At 37.5% G+C, this 22,234-nt stretch overlaps 1 protein-coding gene across 1 annotated transcript in view; it reads left to right on the forward strand.

The window, feature by feature from the left end:
- The first annotated feature begins 472 nt into the window (after positions 1 to 472).
- Positions 473 to 22,234, forward strand: part of Npepps (aminopeptidase puromycin sensitive) — a 92,665-nt gene continuing 70,903 nt past the window's right edge. The window contains exons 1-2 of the mRNA XM_078042139.1: positions 473 to 893; positions 15,507 to 15,591. Coding sequence (XP_077898265.1) covers positions 639 to 893; positions 15,507 to 15,591 — 340 coding nt within the window. The 5' untranslated portion in view covers positions 473 to 638. The remainder of the gene's footprint in view (positions 894 to 15,506; positions 15,592 to 22,234) is intronic.

Below are 22,234 nucleotides of genomic sequence, written 5' to 3' on the forward strand. Positions count from 1 at the left end.
AAAAAATTTTCAAATCATTCTTTGAACTTGCTACCTAAAATAAAATTAAAGAAATTAGAGGCAAAGAAACTCAGATCAGGGCTCCCCGCTGATCTGAAGGAAGAATCCAGTTTGGGGCTTTGCTCTGAACTGATATTTTAACATGTTACCCTGACGAAACTGACCAAACGTGTAGGAGCCAACTTCCCAAGGTAACCCAGGCGCCCCTCTCACATTCCCCTTGGCTTCTCAAGCCCTTCCCGGCTCCTTCCGGTTCGCAGGCAGCCCTCTCTCCTAACAGGCGCCGACAGGTGCAGGGCTTGCAGCAGGTTCTCGCACTCCCGCTCTGCCAGCCGCGCCCTCGCCGCCCCGCCCACTGCCTCAGCGCGCGTGCACTTCGCGGGGGCGCGCCCTACTGGCGGGACCGCGCACGCAGCCGCCGCTGCCACCTCCCTCCCTCCCTTCCTCCCTCCCTCCTTGCGGGTCCTCCTCCCTTTCCCTCCCCTCCGCCCCCTTCCCCGTAGGCAGCCAGCCCGACCGCCCGCCCGCTGCCCGCCCGCACTGCCGCCCTGCCGGCCCCTGGCTCTCCGGCTGGATTTCTCCCCCGCCCCCCAAGCTCCCTCAGTGGCTCTCCTCAGGCGGTCGCCCGCGCTCGGTGGATGTGGCTGGCAGCCGCCGCCCCCTCCCTCGCTCGCCGCCTGCTCTTCCTCGGCCCTCCGCCTCCTCCCCTCCTCCTTCTCCTCCTCAGCCGCTCTCGCCGCCGCCGCCTCCACAGCCTGGGCCTCGCCGCGATGCCGGAGAAGAGGCCCTTCGAGCGGCTGCCCGCCGATGTCTCCCCCATCAACTACAGCCTTTGCCTCAAGCCCGACTTGCTGGACTTCACCTTCGAGGGCAAGCTGGAGGCCGCCGCCCAGGTACGGCGACCCTCGGGTGCCGGGGGCGAGCTGCGGGGCGAGCAGTTAGGCCGCGCCCGCGGTCTGGACTGGGTGCCCGACCGGAGGGCGGGTGGGCCTCGGTGCCTCGGGACTGGGGTTGGGAGGCTGCTGCGGCGCGGGCGCGCCCCTCTGGGCCGCCGCAGGGCGCCGGGGTCGGCGTGCTCTGCCGTGCTGGGTTGGGGTTGGGGCCGCGCTTCGGGAGCCCGCGGCAGCCCGCGGCCTGGCCCGTGCGCCCCTCCCGGGCGGGCACACCTGTATGGGGCACCCCCGACACCAACCCTTCTGGGTTTGGTAGTGTTCTGGGAGAGGTTGAAGGGGCTTGGGGAGGGGTCGTGGGAATCCCCGTTCAGCCTCAGCCTCCTGACTCAGTTCTTTTCTCTGGTTGTCCCTACATCCTACGGGGAATAGATTAGAATGGGCAGTCATCTGGGACTCCGGCCTCTGCGCTGGAGCGAGGAGGGGAGCTTCTAGAAGGGGGGAGAGAGTAGAACGAGAATGTTAATCCCAGGCAGCCTCGCTGAGTTCTCCCCGCCTGCTCCAGCCCAAGGGGCTGGGTTTCCAAGATGATCCGCCTCCTCCCCCTTTCCCTCAAGTGACAGTGCAGCAGTGACTTTGTTCTCTCCTAACCTCTAGAGAAGCTGCGGGAAGACCCCATCTACGTGTTTCTTCCTATCTTCCTTGCTTTGCAACCTTTGAGTCCGGTGGATTTATTGTTACAGTGATGGTTGCTTAGCAGTATTCTCCTCTGAAAGAAACTCTTAGTTTTAGCATACCACTGGTGAAAATATTCCATTACTCTTCATTGCAGTTTTTGGTGAATCATATTCCCCTCCCTCCTCCTGCAGCATTAACTGAACTATTGTTTTGAGTTTGGAGACCATTAAAATAGGTGCCCTACAATGGTTCTGAACAATGGATATTTATGATAGATTCTATGTTAATATGAAATCTGCAATAAAAATGGTAGATGTTTAATAGCTATCTGTAAAGAGAATGGTGGTAAATATATTTGGTTTCATTTCTTTTCCACTAAGAGCTAGTGGGTGGTAGTGGAATCAGTAGGCCTCAACCTGAAATAACAGGGTGTGTGTAGCAATGAAATAAAAGAAATGTGATCTAGTACTGGAACTGAAAGTTGGCCGCCGTCTTTGAAAGCCAAGAGGGCAGGATACTCACATTGAAAATATGTCTAAAAGTACAGAATTTAAAAGTATACTTGTAGATATGGGGCTCTGGTTGGAAAGCTTGAGGATCTAGGGTTCGGTTGCATTAAAAGGCACTATTTATCCCTGTGAAAGTCAGATGATTTAAAATTTTTCCATTAAGAATATGAATCAGAATGAGTGCATCTTGGTCTAAATTAGGATTTGAGAGGACTATTTGGGAGACTTGGTTTAAGCCAAGTGACTAGAGTGTTTGATATATGTTGGCAGGGGGCAGATGGGAGGGATTGTAAACAGTGGTGTGTCTTGTGACTTGGCAAACCTTCGGAAGAGGGACCTGGCCGTGGATGAGTTCGCCTTATGTGTGTGAAAAGACTGACTTTTAAAAGTAATTTGTTTCTGTTTCTTTTTCTTTTTTTTTTTTTTTTTTTTTGCAGTGCTGGAGATGGAACCTAGGGCTTGGCTTATGCTAAGCAAGCACTCTATCATTGAACTCTGCCCAGAGCCTGTAATTTGTTTCTTGTCCCATTAGTTGGCCCAGTGGGTTCAAAATTTTGGGAAGTATACATACTTAGGAAAAAACTGTCAGGAGAATATAGTATAGATTTAAAAATATTTATTTATTTATTTAGTTTTGGTATATTTGTTGCTCAACTTAATTTTTTTTTATTAGTTGTAGATCGACAACAATACCTTTACTTATTTATTTAATATTTTTTAGATGTATGTACCTTTATTTTACTTATTTATTCATGTGTGGTCCTGAGAATTCGAACCCCCGGTGCCTCATACATGCTAGGCAAGTGCTCTAGCACCGAGCCCCAGCCCTAGCCCCTATTTATTTATTTTATTGTGGTGTTGAGGATCCAATCCAGTGGGTGCTAGGCAAGTGCTCTACCAATGAGCCCCAGCCCCAGCCCCTATTTATTTATTTTTATGTGGTGTTGAGGATCGAACTCAGTGGGTGCTAGGCAAGTGCTCTACCACAGAGCTATAACCCCAGCCCCCAAATAATTATTTATTAAGAGGTGACTTTTATTGACATGTTGGATGGAACAAACAGTGACCTGCTCCTCCTTACCTCTTTCTTTTTTTCTTTTTTTTTAATATTTTTATTTTTTAGTTATAGGTGGACACAATATTTTATTTTTATGTGGTGCTGAGGATCGAACCCAGTGCCTCACGCAAGCTGGGAGAGCGCTCCACCTCTTAGCCACAACCCCCAGCCCTCCTTACCCTCTTTCTATTTCTCTAAAGAGATGAGGAATGTGTGAAAGACTGGTTTGTGTTATTGAGGAAGCACTTGGCAATATTTTTGATAATAGCAGGGACTTTATTTTTGATAATAGCAGGGACTTTTTTTTTTTTTTTTTTTTAAGTTTTATAGATAGGGACTTGTTATGTTGCCCAGGCTGGCCTCAAACTTGCCATCCTCCTCCTCAGCCTTCTGAAGTGCTGGGAAGTACAGGCTTGTGCCACCATGTCAGTTGATTTGTTAATTTGATATAAAGAATTAAATGGATCTTTTTGGTAATATGAACTTTTCAAAAATTAAAAAAAAAATTCTGTTCAAGCTAGGTGGCAATGCAAAGATAGTGTGATAATGAATTCTAACAGGTTTTATTAAAGAATGATTGGGCTTTTTATAATTGTACCTATTGATACCTTTCAGAGTGTTAGAAAGGAGTTATCATTAGTAAGAAGTAACTAAAAACATATAAGTGTTTTTGAAATCCCTGAATTGAATAAACTTTTAACTGTGGCATTAAGTGGTATCTTATGGTGTAAATCTAATTATTGATAGAATTCCCATTTCTAGAAACCTAGATTTATAACTGGTATCAGGTCAGTTTTCTAACAGTTGGAATCATATTACACAAAGTATGCAAGTTGCTTGGTTGCCTTTGTTGCAAAATTTTATGATAAGACCAGAGTATTTGTACAGGTTACACATTAGAAACTTAGTGGATTTTTAACCTGGTCTGGGTGTGGACTCCTTGAGAAAGGGAAAAAATTAGTCAGTGTGCAGTAATTTAAAAATTAATTGTCTTTCCCATAGGCAAATGTGTTCTAATTCTGCACGTTTTGAAAATCTGTCATTGTAGGCCTAGGGAAATTTCTGGATACTTAAACCTGTTATTTCTGTAGGCCTGTAATTCTAATTTTATTCTCTCTCCCCTTCCTTTATATTACTTGAGAGCAGTGGGCTTTTGTAGATATTTCAAATTCTGGACCTCTTTGTATGGCTAATTAATTAAAATGGTTACAGGTGTATGTATGAGTATAATTCCTGGTTACATTTATAGTGGTTAGTACAACAATGGAATTTTGTCTTATGGAAATATTTCATCTGTGCTAGAGAAATTAACTTAATCAAGGCCAGAAATCAGGATATGCTGGCCAATCTCTGACCTCCACCATTAAAATATTCATGTGGGGATGACTAAATTAGCACTAGGAAGAGAGATACAGAAACAGTAGTTTTGTTTGGCAGACTAAAAACTTGACACCTAAATGGGTATTATTGTCAACTCTATGTTAATGAAATTTCTGCTCAAAGTTTGTATGTTTTCTAGGCAATCATTGGGGAAGTTTTTTATTTCTTTAAAGAAAAGGTAAAATTAATAATTATGTTTGTATTGTGACAGACCACTAAATGGCATTAAATTAAATTTTAGGTGGGTTGAGAGTATAGTTTAGTAGTAGAGTAAATGCTTAGTATGTACAGGATTCTGAGTTCAATCCTGAAATTAAAAAAAAAATCTATAAATTTGGAAGATTAGTGATAAGGAGTAGAATTTATTCAGATTTTCTTTTTTTTCCCTTTCTTTCTCTCTTTTTTTTCCAGTACTGAAAATTAACATAGGGCCTTTCACATTAGGCAAGTGTTCCACCACTGAGATATACCCAAACCTATTCAGTTTTTTGAAGTGTATCTGTGAGAAAAGCGTAAGAATCTGTTTCATATGTTAATCTTTTTTTTAATACCTAGCAATGAATTCTGTAGTGAATTCATATCTTTTTAGGCTTTATAATTCTTCATACTCTGGGTTTCTTTTCTTTTTTCTTTCTTTTTTTTTTTTAATACTGGACATCATTCTGAACATCCATCATTGATGCAAGAATATTTAGAACCATAGGTGTTACCTCAAACTATGCATTATTTTTATGTGGTGCTGAGGATCGAATCCAGTGCCTTGTGCATGCCAGGCTAGCGCGCTACCACTTGAGCTACATCTCCAGCCCCTGCATTATAACTTTTTAACTTTATTATCTGGTTTTTAAAATTTTTTGATTTGTTTGCTGCTACTACTTCTTGCTGCTGTTGTGCCTGCTGCTGCCTATTGTATAATTTCTTCCCTCTTCTATTTCACTGAATTTGAGCTGAAGAGATCTATGTAACCAGATAAACAAACTTGTTTGAGCTTAAAAATGTTTCCAAGAGAGTTTGATGAATTCTGGGTAAAGGATATGAGCTTTATTGTATGGACTTTGTATCATCTATTCTGGCTTTGTATCCAGGCTTTTTTTTTTTTTTTTTTTAACTTCCTGGTTCTGGATAATTGATATTGTCTAATACAACCTGGATAAATGTGGTCTTGTGTAGTAAATTATCTATGAAACTTCTGAACTTTGCCACATAAATGAGCCTATTCTAATTGTAAAGTAAATCTTATTCTAATCTGCACATGAGTTAATGACAAAGGACTCAGCTTTCTGATAGCTGTGTTGTTAACTAAGATTAGCTGTCCAGATTTTAGAGATTTTGTATTAAACATCATAATAAGTATGTGGCTTTTTGGTTTATTTAGTCATTTGTAGTCTTTTTAAAATTTTATTTTAAACAAGGAAATATTTTAGATATATGGAGATGTAATCTACCACCCAGATATAATATTTTGCTCCATTTACTTTAGGCTGTGCAGACTGCTTTTGGGGAAATAAAATGTCACAGATACCACCCTGAAAAATAACTTCTCTCTTGGAGATAGGTTCATGTTATTCCTCCATATATTTTAAACTTTAATGAGTATGTAAGTAGCTACAAGATATAAATATCAATATGTTGTGTGATTTGAAATTTTACCTTAGGGGTACTTCTGTTTGACCTTCTTCTATTTACTCTTTATGTCTCTTTTGTTAGAAAACTTGGCACACTTTGAGTTCATTCTATTCTTCTTACTGACTTAAGAAATTAGTGTACTATTCCACCAAGGCAATAGTTACTCAAAATTTTAGCAGTGAAATCACTTATTAGGCAAAGTGACTCAGGCTTTCTTTTTCTTTCTTTCTTTCTTCCTTTCTTTTTTTTTTTTTTGGTGCTGGGGATTGAACCCATGGCCTCCTTGTGCATGAAGGGAAGCACTCTACCACCTGAGCTATATCCCCAGCCCATGACTCAGGCTTTCTACTGATTGGTATTGTAATTGTCACTTTTGGAGATTTTCTTTTTTTGTGGTACTGGGGATTCTACCACTGAGCTACATCCTTCCTCAGCCCTTTTTAAATTTTTTTTTTTTTAATTAATTTGAGCCAGGGTCTTTCTAAATTGCTTAGGGTATCCTTAAACTTTTGATCCTTCTGCCTCAGCCTCCTAAATTGCTGTGCCATTGTGTCTGGCTGGAGATTTTCTTAGTGGTTTTTTGGTTTTTTTTTTTTTGGGTGGTGCTGGGGATTGAACCCAGGGCTTGTGCACTCTAGGCAAGCACTCTACCTACTGAACTATTTCCCCAGCCCCCTGGAGATTTTCTTTATGAACATCTTTGGACTTTGGTAATTAGAAAACAAAACTTAATAACAACAAAACCTCTTGAGTCTTACTTAGTAGTGATTGTAGTAAAGGCTCATTCAGGAAAACTTGTCTCAGATTGCTGCCTCCCTAGCTCATAGGAAACTTCCACTGTGAAATTGTTACCAATGATCATGCTGCCTCTTTAGTATAGTCATTACTTAGTATGTGCTTCAGTTGAAGTACATTCTGTATAGGAGACAAAAAGAGTTAACCCTGTAGTTGAAACAAAGGATATGGTAGCATTCTATATTTTAATAGTAACAGGTGAAATAAAGGAAAGTGAGCTTCTTATCAATGCACTTTATATGCCATTTCATTTCAATTTTAAACTTGGAAAATGAAGATTTTAATGCTATGATTAATTTCAATTATTACTTGTTATTTATTTATTTTAGTACTAGGGATTGAACTCAATGGTGCTTAGCCACTGAGCCACATCTCTAGCTCTTTTTATTTTTTATTTTGAGACAGAGTCTCATTATTTTGCTTACAGCCTCGATAAATTTCTCAGGCTGGATTTGAACCTGCAATCCTCCTACCTCAGTCTCCTGAGCCTCTAGAATTACAGGCATGCACCATCATGCCTGGTGGTGGGTTTTTTTGGCAGGGGAGGATACCTGGGATTGAACTCGGAGGCACTCAATCACTAAGCCACATTCCCAATCCTTTTTATTTTTTATTTTGAGACAGGGTCTTGTTAAGTTGCTGAGGCTGGCCTGGAAATTGTGATCTTTCTATCTCAGCCTCTTGAGTTGCTGGGATTACAGATGTATGCCTGGCTTCCACATGGATTTTAAAAATACTTTCCTTGGGTAGTACATACATGCCAATATCCTCTAAAGTATGTCACATAGTTCCTAACATTTATATCGTTTGGATCAGGTACTTTATAAACCAGTAAGTGAATGTTGGTACACGGTACGAGAATACATTTAATCTCTGTGTTAATAACATTTATTAAATGATTACTATGTATCAGCAAGTGCTAACACAAGCACTTTTTTTTACATTTTTTGGTCAGCTTTTTAAATTAGTGCATCTCCAATATGGGAACAATATAGTAACTTAAAATTGAAGTTGAGTTTTTTTTTAATACCTTTATTTTTTTTTAATCTATTTTTTATATGTGGTGCTGAGGATCGAACCCACTGCCTTGAACATACTAGGCAAGTGCTCTACCACTGAGCCACAACCATAGCCCGAGTTCCTTTTTTTAAAAAAATATTTTATTTTTTAGTTTTAGGTGGACACAATATCTTTAGTTTACATTTATGTGGTGCTGAGGATTGAACCCAGTGCCTTGTGCATGCTAGGTGAGTACTCTACCACTGAGCCACAACCCCAGCCCCCAAGTTCCATTTTTTTTTTATTAGCTACACAAGACAGTACAATGATCTTGAAAATTCATACATTTGAATCAAATGGGGTATAATTTCTCATTTTCTGATTGTAGAGGTTGCAGAATCACATAGGTCATACAGTCACCTATATACATACAGCAATAATAATGTCTATTCTGCTGCCCTTCCTATCCACCCCCCCAAGTTCCTTTTTTAAGATAAGTATTTTTTTTTTCTGTCTTTTGGCTCTTCTTGCCTACTTTTTCAAAAATGGCAGTATCCTGAAAAAAAAAAAATCAGTAACTATTAAGTAACAAACAGCTTAATTCATTAGTACAAATAGGTAGGTTTTTTTCTAAATATAGGAGGAATTAGAATGCACTTGTAATTGGATATTGTGTACTTCAGCTTTACAAAGTACACATTTTTAAAACTTTCACTCAGGATGGTAGTGGTAGTAGTGTGCCAATTGTTATTTGGCAAATGTAATGTATGTTATAAAGCTGTCTGGACATTGGCAGATTAACTACTTGGTTACCATTAAAATTCATTGTAGAAGTTGATGAATGACAATGTGTTGCTTATTAAGGATTAAGACCAGTAACTAAACCACTGGTATTCTGTTAACATAAACCTCAAATTCTGAAAGATTTTTTATGTGGTGCTGAGGATTGAACCCAGCATGTGCTAGGCAAGTGTTATACTGCTGAGCCACATCCACAGCCCCAGCTCCAAATTCTGAAAGATTAAAAAAAATTTTTTTTTTTTTTGGTAGTTGTGGATGGACAGAATGCCTTTATTTGTTTATTTTTATGTGGTGCTAAGGATTGAACCCAGTGCCTTACACATGCTAGGTAAGCACTCTGTCACTGAGCTACAGCTCCAGCCCCCTGAAAGATTTTTATTCATTTTGCCCTTTGGAGCAAATCCAAATAAGTGCTTCATTTTTCTCTTGGTTTCTGAGATTTTCAAGTCAATTAAGATTTTATTTTTAATTTTTTTTAAGAGAGAATTTTTAATATTTATTTTTTAGTTATCGGCGGACACAATATCTTTGTTTGTATGTGGTGCTGAGGATCCAACCCGGGCAGTATGCATGCCAGGCGAGCGTGCTACCGCTTGAGCCACATCCCCAGCCCCTTATTTTTAATTTTTAAGATTTTTATATTTAAGTCAATTAAAAAAAATTTTTTTGGTCCAAATGTAATACCAGAAATGGCCAATTTGGTGTAAAGGCTTTAGTGCTGTTTGGATATGTTCTGGTGAAACATACAGTAAAAAGGAATGTTGCCACTTCATAGAAAAGCTGAATGCCTAAGCAAATTTACCAGATACAGTGGCACACACCTGGAATCCCAGTGTCTTGGGAGGCTTGAGTTCAAAGCCAGCCTCAGCAATTTAGTGAGGCCCTGAGCACTTAGCAAGACCCTGTCTTAAAGAAAGAAAGAAAGAGGGGCTGGGGATGTGGCTCAAGCGGTAGCGTGCTTGCCTGGCATGCTTGCGGCCTGGGTTCGATCCTCAGCACCACATACAGACAAAGATGCTGTGTCCACCAAGAACTAAAAAAAAAAAAAAAAAATATTAAAAAAAAAAGAAAGAAAGAAAAAAAAGAAGAAGGAAAGAAGATTTATGAGAAAGATTCTGTCCTCCCCTTGTGGATTGAACCCAGGGCTGTGGGCATGGAAACATATGTTCTACTGATCCACACCCATAGTCCAGATTTTTTTTTTTTTCTCGTGGTATTGGGGATCGAACCCAGTGGTACTCTACCACTGTACATTCCCAACCCTTTTTCTTTGTTGAGACAGTTTTTTACTGAATTGCTCAGGCTGACCTTGAATTTGATTTCTTCTTGCCTTAGCCTCCAGAGTGGCTGGGGTTACAGTGTGTACCACTGTGCCTCACTCCCCCCCCCAAATTTTTTTTTAAAATAAGCCAAGGTAGTTTCACTTTGTAGTTCTATGATATATATATATATAATTGTATAATTTATATATCTGTATCTATATCTATATATTTATATAATTTATATATCTATATCTATATCTATATTTTTTTGGGGGGGGGTATGGTGTTGTGGATTGAATCCAGGGCCTGTGCATGGTAGGCAAGCACTATCTATTGAACCAAATCCCCCAGCCCTGTGTTAAGAGGTTTTTTTTTTTTTGGGTACTGAGGCTTCAACTCAGGGGTACTGAACCACTGAGCCACATCCCCACCCTATTTTGTATTTTATTAAGAGACAGGGTCTCTCTGAGTTGCTTAGTGCCTTGCAGTTACTGAGACTGGCTTTGAACTCAGGATTCTCCTGTCTCACCTCCCAAACCTCTGGGATTACGAGTGTGCGCCACTGCCCTCCCTGTGGTAGAGATTTTTTTTTTAAAGAAAGAGTGGGAGAGAGAGAGAGAGAGAGAATTTTTTAATATTTATTTTTTAGTTCTCGGCAGATACAACATCTTTGTTGGTATGTGGTGCTGAGGATCGAACCCGGGCCGCACACACGCCAGGCGAGTGTGCTACCGCTTGAGCCACATCCCCAGCCAGTGTTAGAGATTTTGATAGCCTGTTAACAGGCTTAATATTAATAACATTAATATTATTTATTTATTTTGTTAGTGGGCTAGGGATTAAACCCAGGCCTTGCAAATGCTGGACAAGTGCTCTACCACTAAACTACATCCATTAGCCCTTATCTGTGATTTAGACCAGGTAATTTTAGTTTATAGTTTATCATGTTTAAATATGTATTGGTTATTGGGGCTGGGGTTGTGGCTCAGCAGCAGAGCTCTCGCCTCCCACATGTGCGGCCCTGGGTTCGATCCTCAGCACCACATAAAAATAAATAAATAAAGTGAAGGTATTGTGTCCAACTATAACTAAAAAATTAAATATTTAAAAACAGTTATGTATTGGTTATGAATAAAATGAGTGCCCATAAATACAGCATTTACATACAAATATCATATTACTCCAATGTCTTTACCTAGTCCCGTGATTCATTCAATAGTATTAGAACATAATTGATCTTCATACAAGTTTTGTTTGGTCTACACATTGTTTATGAAAATCTTAAATTAGTTTTCATCAATTAAAAATTGGAAGATTGGGGGCTGGGATTGTGGCTCAGCGATAGAGCGCTCACCTAGCATGGGTGGGACCAGGTTTCCATCCTCAGCATCCCATAAAAATAAAGGCATTGTGTTGTGTCCATCTATACCTAAAGAATAAATGTTTAAAAAAAAATTGGGAGATTGCGTATGAAATCTGAATTTGTGACTTTTCTTTCCTTTTTTTTTTAATTATAGGGTCTCTCAACACTGTTTGCTTTTTACTATAGCAAAATTGGATGACTCCAAGAAATAGCTACTCTCTCCTTTCTTTAAGGGTTTAGGGGATTATATATAGCTTCCAAGTGGCCAGCTGTACTCAACTGCCTGGTTGGCCCCAGTAGGCATATTTATTCTATTTATATTCTTATTTTAGATTTAGACCATTCATATATCTGAGAATGAATTTCAGATTTGTTTAAAGCACCAAAATAAGTGTACATAATCAGGCTTATTTCCAAATTGAAAAATAGTCAAGGGTTTATTTATTTATTGTAGTGCTAAGGCTCAAATCCAGTGCCCTGTGCATACTCTAGGGGCAAGTTTATTATTTTTTTGGTGGTACTGGGGATTGTACCTTTCGTACCCTACCACTAAGTGACATCCACAGCCCTTTTTGTTTTTTTATTTTGAAAGAGGGTCTTGCTAAGTTTTTTAGGTTGAACTCAAATTTGTGATCCCTTTGCCTCAGCCTCCTGAGTTGCTGGGATTACAGGCATGCACCATTGAACCTGGTTTAGGGGTAAGGTTTTTATTATTATTATTTTTTAATATTTATTTTTTAGTTGTAGTTGGAGATGATACCTTTATTTATTCATTTATTTATTTTTAATATTTTTTTTAGTAGTAGTGAGACACAATATCTTTATTTTATTTATTTATTTATTTTTATGTGGTGCTGGGGATCGAACCCAGTGCCTCACATGTGCTAGCAAGCGCTCTACCACTCAGCCCCAGCCCTAAGAGCAAGTTTTTTTTTTTTTAAATTTTTTGATGTGTGGACCTTTATTTATTTATGTGTGATGCTGAGAATTGAACTCAGTGTCTCACACTTGCAAGGCAAACGCTCTATCACTGTGCCACAGCCTCAGCCCCCTAGGGTCAAGGTTTTAAGCAAGCAATTCACAGAGGAAAAACTTAATAATGCGAATGTGTATACACACAAAAAATTATATATACACACACATAAACACACATACATATATACACACGAATATATGAAAAGATGCTTAGTAAACAATGTTATTTAGTAATTTTTTACTTTTTGTGGTGCTGGGATTGAACTCAGATGGTCTCTACACTGAGCCACACATCCCCAGACCTTTCCTTTTTTTTTTTTTTAAGAATTTTAAAATAGGGCTGGGGATGTGGCTCAAGCGGTAGCGCGCTCGCCTGGCATGCGTGCGGCCCGGGTTCGATCCTCAGCACCACATACCAACAAAGATGTTGTGTCCGCCGAGAACTAAAAAAAAATAAATATTAAAAATTCTCTCTCTCTCTCTCTCTCTCTCTCTCTCTCTCTCTCACTCTCTCTTTAAAAAAAAAAAAAGAATTTTAAAATATACACACACACATGCGTGCGCACGCACAGTTGATGGACCTTTGATTTATTTATTTACTTATATGTGGTGCTGAGAATCGAACCCAGTGCCTCATACATGCCAAGCAAGCACTTTACCACTGAGCCACATCTCTAGTCCCCAGCCCCTTTTCCCTTTTTTTTTTTTATTTGAGACAGGTCTCGCTAAGTTGCCCATGCTGCTCTAGAACTTGCAATCCCCCAACCTCTGCCTCCTGAGTTGCAGAAAGCTCACAGTTAGGCTACTTTCCCTGGAATAATTATTCCATGTGTGTATGAGAAAGCATGGATCAAGATGTTTATTGTAGTACTATTTTCTTCAAACAAGAACATCATTTAAACAAAAAAGTGGAAACAACCTTACTTACTTCCTTTAGGAAGGGATTAGATAAATAATTGGTTTATTCAAAGAATGGAATACTACTATATCAAAAATTAATGAATTAGGGGCTGGAGTTAAATCACTTGCTTAGTCTTTGTGAGGCACTGGGCTTGATCCTCAGCAACACATATAAAATAAAGTAAAATAAAGGTATTCATCTACAACTAAAATTAAAAAAAATTAATTAATTACGTTAGTTTCTATAAGCATTGTCTGTCCCCCAAATATAATATTAAATGATTTAGGAATGGTGGCACCTCCTTATAATTGTAGCTGCTTGGGCAGGCAGGAACATTGCAAGTTCAAGGCTAACCTCAACAACTTAGTGAGACGCTACCTCAAAAAAAAAAAAAAAATTAAAGAGATTGGAGATGTAGCTCAGTGGAAAAACTCCCCTGAGTTCACTGCCAGTGTGTGTTTGTGTTTTGGGGGGGGTGCTAAATAAAAAAAGCAAGTGTGAAAGTTTGTAAGATTGTACACATTTTGATACCATTTATGTAAAATTAAAATTATTTATAGGTCCTTATATATGTGTATCTAAAGTACTGAAACATACATGGGAAAGAGATACATTAGCCTTAGGATAGTGGTATCTTTAGGGCATGAGGAAGAATGGAATGGATTTTTCATTGTGTCTATTCAGTAGTCCATCATTGTACATGAGGAACATGTTCCAAGATCCCTAGTGGATGCCTGAAACCACAGGTAGTACTGAACCTTTATATACTGTGTTTTCCCCCATATGCCCTGCAGTGTTGCCACATTGTACCAGAGTTAAACTGTCCTTCATGGTTAATACCTAGATACCTCCTTTGTATCACTACTCTTGCACCCTGGGGCCATTATGAAGTTAAATAAGGTCAATATTTGAATACAAGCACTTCAGAACTCAGTAGTCAATCTGATAACCTAGACTAGCTTTTAAGGTTTTTAAGTTACTAACTGTGGTAGTGTGTACAACCTGGCAATGATAGACAAATTGCTGATTCCCAGAAGAAACAGAATGAGATTTTATCATGTGAAAGTGGACAGTTTAAAACTTAAGAATTGTTACTTCTAGAATTTTCAGGCTGCCAGGGAACCATGGACAAAGGCGGGGGGATACCACTATATTTTAGTTTTTTGGATCAGAAGAAAATAAGATAATCTTAAAAACCAATTTTATCTTGGGTCGTGGGTTATTAGTGTGGGTCATTACATTTGGGAATAGTGTTTCTTTGGGAAAAGAAATATTTGAATAGGTTCTTATGAAGTTTTGACCTTATAATATGAGATATACCTTTTTCTTGTATCCTCAGAGAAAACCTCATGCTGGGTTAAAATATGTAATTTACAGTATGTAAAAAATGTTTTCTAGGACTGGGGTTGTGGCTTAATGGTAGAGTGCTTGCCTAGCATATGTGAAGCACTGGGTTCCATCATTAGCATCACATAAAAATAAATAAAATAAAAATATTGTGTCCATCTACAACTAAAAAAACACATAAAAAGTGTTTTCTGGGCTGCGGTTGTGGCTCAGCAGTAGAGCCCTTGCCTAGCATGTGTGAGAGGCCCTGTGTTCGATCCTCAGCACCACATAAAAATAAATAAATAAATAAAACAAAGGTGTTGTGTCCAACTACAAGTAAAAAATAAATTTAAAAAAGTTTTCTAATTTAAAAAAATTTTGAAATAAAAAAAATTAATTAAAATTGTTTTAAATCCCAGTGTAGGGAGAAAAGATGCTTTTATTTGTTTCATTGGTTAGATGTTTAAATAGTGTGAAATAAATTTATTAAATTATTTAAAAAATTTATTAATAATAATAAATGTTATTGAAACATTTGGAGTTGAGTGCTGTGGCACCCACCTGTAATCTCAGTGACTCAGGAGGCTGAGGCAGGAAGATTGGGGGTTCAAGGCCAGCCTCAGCAATTTAGTGAGGCCCTGAGAAGCTTAGTGAAACCCTGTCTCAAAATAAAAATTAAAAAGGGCTGAGGATGTAATCGGTGGTTAAGTAACCTTGGGTTCAATCCCTAGTACCAAAATAAAACAAAAACTATAACTTGGAAAATAATGAATTATATTAAGACTGTTCTTTTATTTCTACCTTTGATGCATAAATACTCGTCCAGATTTAGTTAAGTCTGGCAGTTAAGACTGCAGTAAATTGCCTGCAATATTAGTCCAAAATGAAGATGTACATATTACTAATATAGGCTATTTTTGATTGCTTTCTTTTCCCTTTAGGTGAGACAGGCGACCAATCAGATTGTGATGAATTGTGCTGATATTGACATTATTACAGCTTCATATGCACCAGAAGGAGATGAAGGTAAAAGCTGTTTTTCATTTTAATTTGGTGTGTGTGTGTGTGTGTGTGTACATGTGATACACACTTTCAGGTTAAGATGTCAATGTTTGTTACCTTAAAAATAGAAAAATCTGGGAGCTGTGGCGCATGTTTATTATCCCAGGTACTTGGGAGATTGAGGATTGCTGTTTTGAGGTCGGCCTGGGTAGTGAGACCCTGTCTCAAAATAAAAAGGGCTGGGGATGTGGCTCAGTAGTAGAGCACCCATGGATTCAATCCCCAGTACCACACATAGACATACACAAATACACACTCAGAAAAGAAAAGAATATTTTATAGATTTTTTTTTTGGGGGGGGAAACAAAAACAAAAGATGTTTATGAGAAATATTTGAGGGCTGGGGATGTGGCTCAAGCGGTAGCATGCTCACCTGGCATGCATGTGGCCCGGGTTCGATCCTCAGCACCACATACAAAGATGTTGTGTCCGCTGAAAACTAAAAAATAAGTATTAAAAAAATTCCCTCTCTCTCTCTCTCTCTCTCTCTCTCTCTCTCTCTCTCTCTAAGAAAAAAAGAGAAATATTTGAATAGTATAATTTCTTTTTTACATTTTTTTATAACTTTATTTATTTATTTTTTGTGTGGTGCTGAGGATTGAACCCAGTGCCTCACATGTGCTAGGCAAGTGCTCTATCACAGAGCTATAGCCCCAGCCCAGAGTAGTATAATCTTATTGAGATGCAGAAATGTCACAACTTAAATTCTGCTTTAAGCATTAACTTTTTTAAGACCATAATAAAATCAGATTTTCGTAACTGTAAAATCAGTATAACAATATATATAATAAAGCTGATGAGTTACTTTAAAAATTAAGTACTTTGAACATGGAAGTTTCATTAAAGGAGCTTAGTTTATATGAGTTTTTCTACTCCTCCACACTTTAGATTTAAATTTTTAAGATAATGTCTTAACTTATAATTAAGAGAAAAATACTTTATGAGAACAAATTTGAAGGTTAGAAGGCTAGATGATAGGACTGTTTTTTTTGTTTTTTTTTTTTTTAAAGAGAGAATGAGAGAAGGCGAGAGAATTTTGATATTTATTTTTTAGTTATCGGCGGACACATCATCTTTGTATGTGGTGCTGAGGATCGAACCTGGGCCGCACACATGCCAGGCGAGCGCCGCTACCACTTGAGCCACATCCCCAGCCCGATAGGACTGGTTTTTCAGGAAAAACATGTTAAAATGAAGAGTGGCATAGAGTATGAAAACTATTAATATCTTTAACATGAGAACTTGAACTTCTATAAGATATAATCAGTTTGAGTCCCAAATCTTATTCTCACGTAAGCTTCACTTTTTTAAAAAAAAATTTTAATGTTAGTTGTAACTGGACACAATATCTTTATTTATAATTTATTTTTATGTGGTGCTGAGGATCAAACCCAGGGGCCTTGCACTTGCTAGGTGAGCGCTCTACTGCTGAACGCAATCCCAGCCCCAAGCTTCACTTTTAAAAGATGTTAAGTTTGGGCTGGGGTTGTGGCTCAGCGTTTGAGTGCTCGCCTCGCACATGTGAGACCCTGGGTTTGATCCTTAGCACCACATAAAAATAAATAAATAAACAAAATAAAGATGTGTGTCCATGTATAACTAAAAAAAATATATTAAAAGAAAAAAAGATGTCAAATTTGGGGCTGGAGTAGAGCACTCACCTAGCATATGCAAGGCCCTGGGTTCGATCCTCAGCACTTCATAAAAATAAATAAATAAAATAAAAGTATTGTGTCTAACTACAATTAAAAATAAATATTTTAAAAAAAGAAAAAAAAAAGAGGGCTGGGGATGTGACATGCTCAGCAGTAGAGTGCTCGCCTAACCTGGGCAAGGCCCTGGGTTTGATCCTCAGCACCACATAAAACTAAATAAATAAATTAAAGATATGCAACTACAACTAAAAAGTAAATATTTTAAAAAATTTGAAAAGAAAAAGATGTCAAGTTTGATATAAGCTTATACAAGTACATTAATATTGGAGCTGAATTGCCTTTTACTTTTGACTTTACCTTGGCATTTCTTATCAGAATGGTTGATTGTTTACTCTGAGACTTCCTCTTAAGTCCTCTCATTTGATATAAGTTAAAAATTTGATCTTTCAATTTACATTTTGTATTGTTATTTCTTTTCTCCTTTACATTAATGCTGAAAAGAAGCATACAAGGTTTATTCCAAGACCTGGCAAAAAAAATTATCATTATTATTTTTGGTGGTACTAGGGATTGAACCAGGGCGGTTGTACCACTGAGCTACATTGTCAGTCATTTTTATTTTTATTTTGAGACAGGGTCTTGGTAAATTGTCCAGGCTGGCCTGGAATTCACAATCCTCTTGATTTAGCCTACAGGTATAAGCCTTGCTCTGGCAACATTTATGTCATGTATTTTTCTTTAATTATCTTGTCCATACCAAGTTGAAGTAGTAGCAGTTTTTTGTGCATATTATTGCCATGATTATGTTATTTTCAGCTGATTGTGAAGGTGAACTGCCATGGTTTTAAGTTTAAAGTAACATATACTTCAAATGGACTTGAGTGAGTGCCAATTTCTTAAAAATTATATGGTAAATGAAGGGATGATTTTTATTTTTAACTGTGAAGAAAATGGAATTACTTCATCCAATTACATCAAGGCAAGCTTTCTTTGATATAGGTAGAGAACGTTGAAATTCAATATAGGGTTTTAAAATGGTGCCCAGAGATCCAGAAAATTAAATGTACATCCTCCAGCTGACATAGTGTGAACTTGATTTGTTTTTTATCTTCCTCTACTAAAAAGCCAGGAAAGAATTCAGAGGTCAAAAGTTTTGAGTGTGCATAACTGAATTATCTGTGCTAAATTTATAATTATTAATTTCTTTTTTTATTATTATTTTTTATTTATTTATTTTTAAAAAATTTTCTTTCTTTTTCTTTTTTTTTTAGAGAGAGAGAGAGAGAATCTTAATTTTTTTTTTTAATTTTTTTTTTAAAGAGAGAGAATTTTTAATATTTATTTTTTAGTTTTCGGCAGACACAACATCTTTGTTTGTATGTGGTGCTGAGGATCGAACCCGGGCCGCACGCATACCAGGCAAGCGCGCTACCACTTGAGCCACATCCCCAGCCCTCTTTTTTTTTAATATATACATTTTAGTTGTAGTTGGATACAAAACCTTTATTTTATTTTATTTTTTACATGGTGCTGAGGATTCAACCCAGCGCCTTGCTCGGGCTAGGCGAGCACTCTACTGTCAAGCCACAACCCCAGCCCCAGTGATTCATTTCTTTCTTTCTTTCTTTTTTTTAAGTTGTAGACAATACCCTTACTTATTTATTTTTATGTGGTGCTGAGGATCAAACCCAGGGCCTTACATGTGGTAGGCGAGCGCTTTACCGCTGAGCCACAATCCCAGCCCAGTGATTCATTTCTTAGGGAAGCCAAGTTAATGTTCTATAAGTGACTCAAGAGAAATATACACATTTATAGAAAATGAAAGGATTTGGAGACAGATTCAAATACAATATGAAACTTTTTTAAGTACATAAATTATTTTCCTTCAGAATTAGGTAAGGTACTTTTCTCATCTCTTCTCTTCTATAGCAACACGAAAAACCTGGAGTCATATAGAAACCCATTTAGTTTTAGAGTATAAGAAAATGGGAAATGGTATTAATGTGGTATTTTAAAATTTGTCAGCAACAGGGTTAGATTTGGCCTTGTATACTACACACATACATACACACACACAGATCTTTTTTTATTTTAATTTTTTTTTAAAGAGAGAGGCAGAGAGAGAGAGAATGAATTTTAATATTTATTTTTTTAGTTCTTGGCGGACACAACATCTTTGTTTGTATATAATGCTGAAGATTGAACCCGGGACTGCATGCATGCCACGCGAGCACGCTACCGCTTGAGCCACATCCCCAGCCCACACACACAGATCTTAATTTGCCCTTAAATATATTAGCAATTAGTGATTTTTACCTTCTGGGGAAATATAATGTGTTGTTTCTTCAAAATTAGCAGTTATGATTTTTCAGTGCCAGCTCTTTCCCAAGCTGTATGCTGATGACAGGGAAATAAATGAGTAAATAAGACATCATTATTTGATCCAACTTATCACACTTCTAGTACCCATTAATGCTTACAATTGGCTTTCTGCAAGATTGATTTAGATATTTGTAGCCACTAAATTTTGTTGCTTTAAGGTAAAATCAGAAAATTCTTTGAAGGCATAAAACTGTTGCTTCTTTGTGTGAGTTTTTAATGGGTGTAAAAAGGCCATCTTGTGATATATGCAGTAATCCTGAAAGACCTATTGGCATGTGTCTCTTTAAACTAAGGCACTGTCTTTTAAATATAATTAATTAAGAAAACCTATTTGAGATCCTACTTTGTAATATTTAAAAAATGAGAAATCAGTAAGAAAAACGGCTGAAAACTGTTTTTTTACTGTTCTGCACTTCAAGGGTTGGTGAAATCACTAGCATTTAAGCCAGTACAAGGAATGTACCTCCCTACACAGTGCAGGGATTAGTATTGCCATCAGCTTCTGCAAGAGAAATACGAAACTCTTGAGTGCCTGAACTCAGGTCTAACAGGTAAAGAGTCTTTTAATTTATCATTATAGATGGCTTGAGTGTAACTACATAGAAAATTATCACTTGAAAGTTTTATACCAATTTTTCCCTTATACTCTGTCAGGTATATGTTTGTAGAATTAGCTGTATAAGAAAACATTTTCCATTTGTGACATGATATTTCATATAAAATTCTAATATATAGTTTCAAATCTGCTAGCATCACTTTGGTTTATCTATATAAAGCATGCAAATTTTAACATTTTTCTCAAAATGTGATTGCATAATTGTATGCATGTGAATGTGTGCATTTGTTTAATGGAATGAAGTAGCTTATAGATATTGCCAATTAGTAATAATTTCAAAGCAGAAGTATTATATTAATAATAAAAAGGAATGGTTCTTCACATTAAAAATTTTTTTTTTACTTGTAGGTGGACACAATGCCTTTATTTTTATATATTTATTTTTATGTGGTGCTGAGGATAAAACCCAATGCCTCACGTGTGCTAGGCAAGTACTCTACCACTGAGCCACAACCCCAAACCCAATTTTTCACATTTGATCATATCTTTATCCAATTCTTAGTAATATCTATCCTATCAAACAATTATATGTAGATAACTAGTAACATTAATGAGCCATTATCTATTTGCTTTTGACTTATTTAGTGTCATTCTGAAAAGACATGCAACCCTCAAAACAGAAAGACTGAAAGAAAAGGAAATATCAATTTTTAATACAAATATATTATAGAATTTCATAAAGAAATTTTAAATGAAAGGACTCTTAAGTATAACTTCAGTTCTAAAAGATACAATATAGATTAGAACCAAAGTTCTTTTGGGGACAAATCAATAACAAGAATGAGTGAATTGGTTGGTTTAGGAAAATGAGTGACAGGACAGAGGCTGAACCAAAGAAAGAATGTTTCAAATATATATATTCAAATTACAAAAAGAACTTTAATGGCCAAATAAAACATTTTTGTGAGCCATTTTGAATTCTGCTGAAATGGCTCTACTGAAGAGATATTCCAGGGAAGTGGTGTAATTTGCATCTTCTTTTTATCTTGAACCTAAAGACAAAATTTAACATAGCTGCCTCATTGAACAGAGGAAAAACCCTTATGAGAGTCTTATAGGCTTTTTTATTATTTAATTTTTTGTTCTTTTTAGTTTTACTTTTTAATTTTAATTTTTATTATTTTTGTTTTAAAGAGAGAGAGAATTTTTTAATATTTATTTTTTAGTTTTCAGCGGACACAATATCTTTGTTTGTATGTGGTGCTGAGGATCGAACCCGGGCCACATGCATGCCAGGCAAGCATGCTACCGCTTGAGCCACATCCCCAACCCCTACTTTTTAATTTTTAGATTCTCGTAGCCTTTTAATGAAAACATATAATACGCCATATTATGGTGAAATATGTTAAATTGAGTTTGTTGTGTGTATTCCATTGATATATGCGGTGTTGTTTTGGGGGATGGGAGGAGGGTACCAGGGATTGAACTCAGGGGCACTATCTCCAGCCCTATTTTGTATTTTATTTAGAAACAGGGTTTCGGGCTGGGGATGTGGCTCAGGCGGTAGCGCGCTCTCCTGGCATGCGTGCAGCCCAGGTTCGATCCTCAGCACCACATACAAAGAAGTTGTGTCCGCTGAAAACTAAAAAATAAATATTAAAAAAATTCTCTCTGTCTCTGTCTCTCTCTCTCTCTCTCTTAAAAAAAAAAAAAAGAAAAGAAACAGAGTTTCACTGAGTTGCTTAGCGCCTCATTGTTGCTGAGCCTGGCTTTGAACTCAAGATACTCCTATCAGCCTCCTGAGCAACTGGGAATACAGGTGTGAGCCATTTCAAAGGGCTCTCCCACATAACTATATCTCCAACCCATAAATACTCTTAAAAAGATTCAGAATCTAACACAATCTTTTTTTTTTTTTTTTTTTTTTGGATAGCTTTTAGAAGTTTTTTATTTTTATTTTTTTTGTCGCTGTAGATGGACAGCATGCCTTTATTTTGTTTCATTTTTATGTGGT

This window comes from Ictidomys tridecemlineatus, chromosome 3, assembly GCF_052094955.1.
Source record: "Ictidomys tridecemlineatus isolate mIctTri1 chromosome 3, mIctTri1.hap1, whole genome shotgun sequence".
In the NCBI taxonomy this organism is placed as follows: domain Eukaryota; kingdom Metazoa; phylum Chordata; class Mammalia; order Rodentia; family Sciuridae; genus Ictidomys; species Ictidomys tridecemlineatus.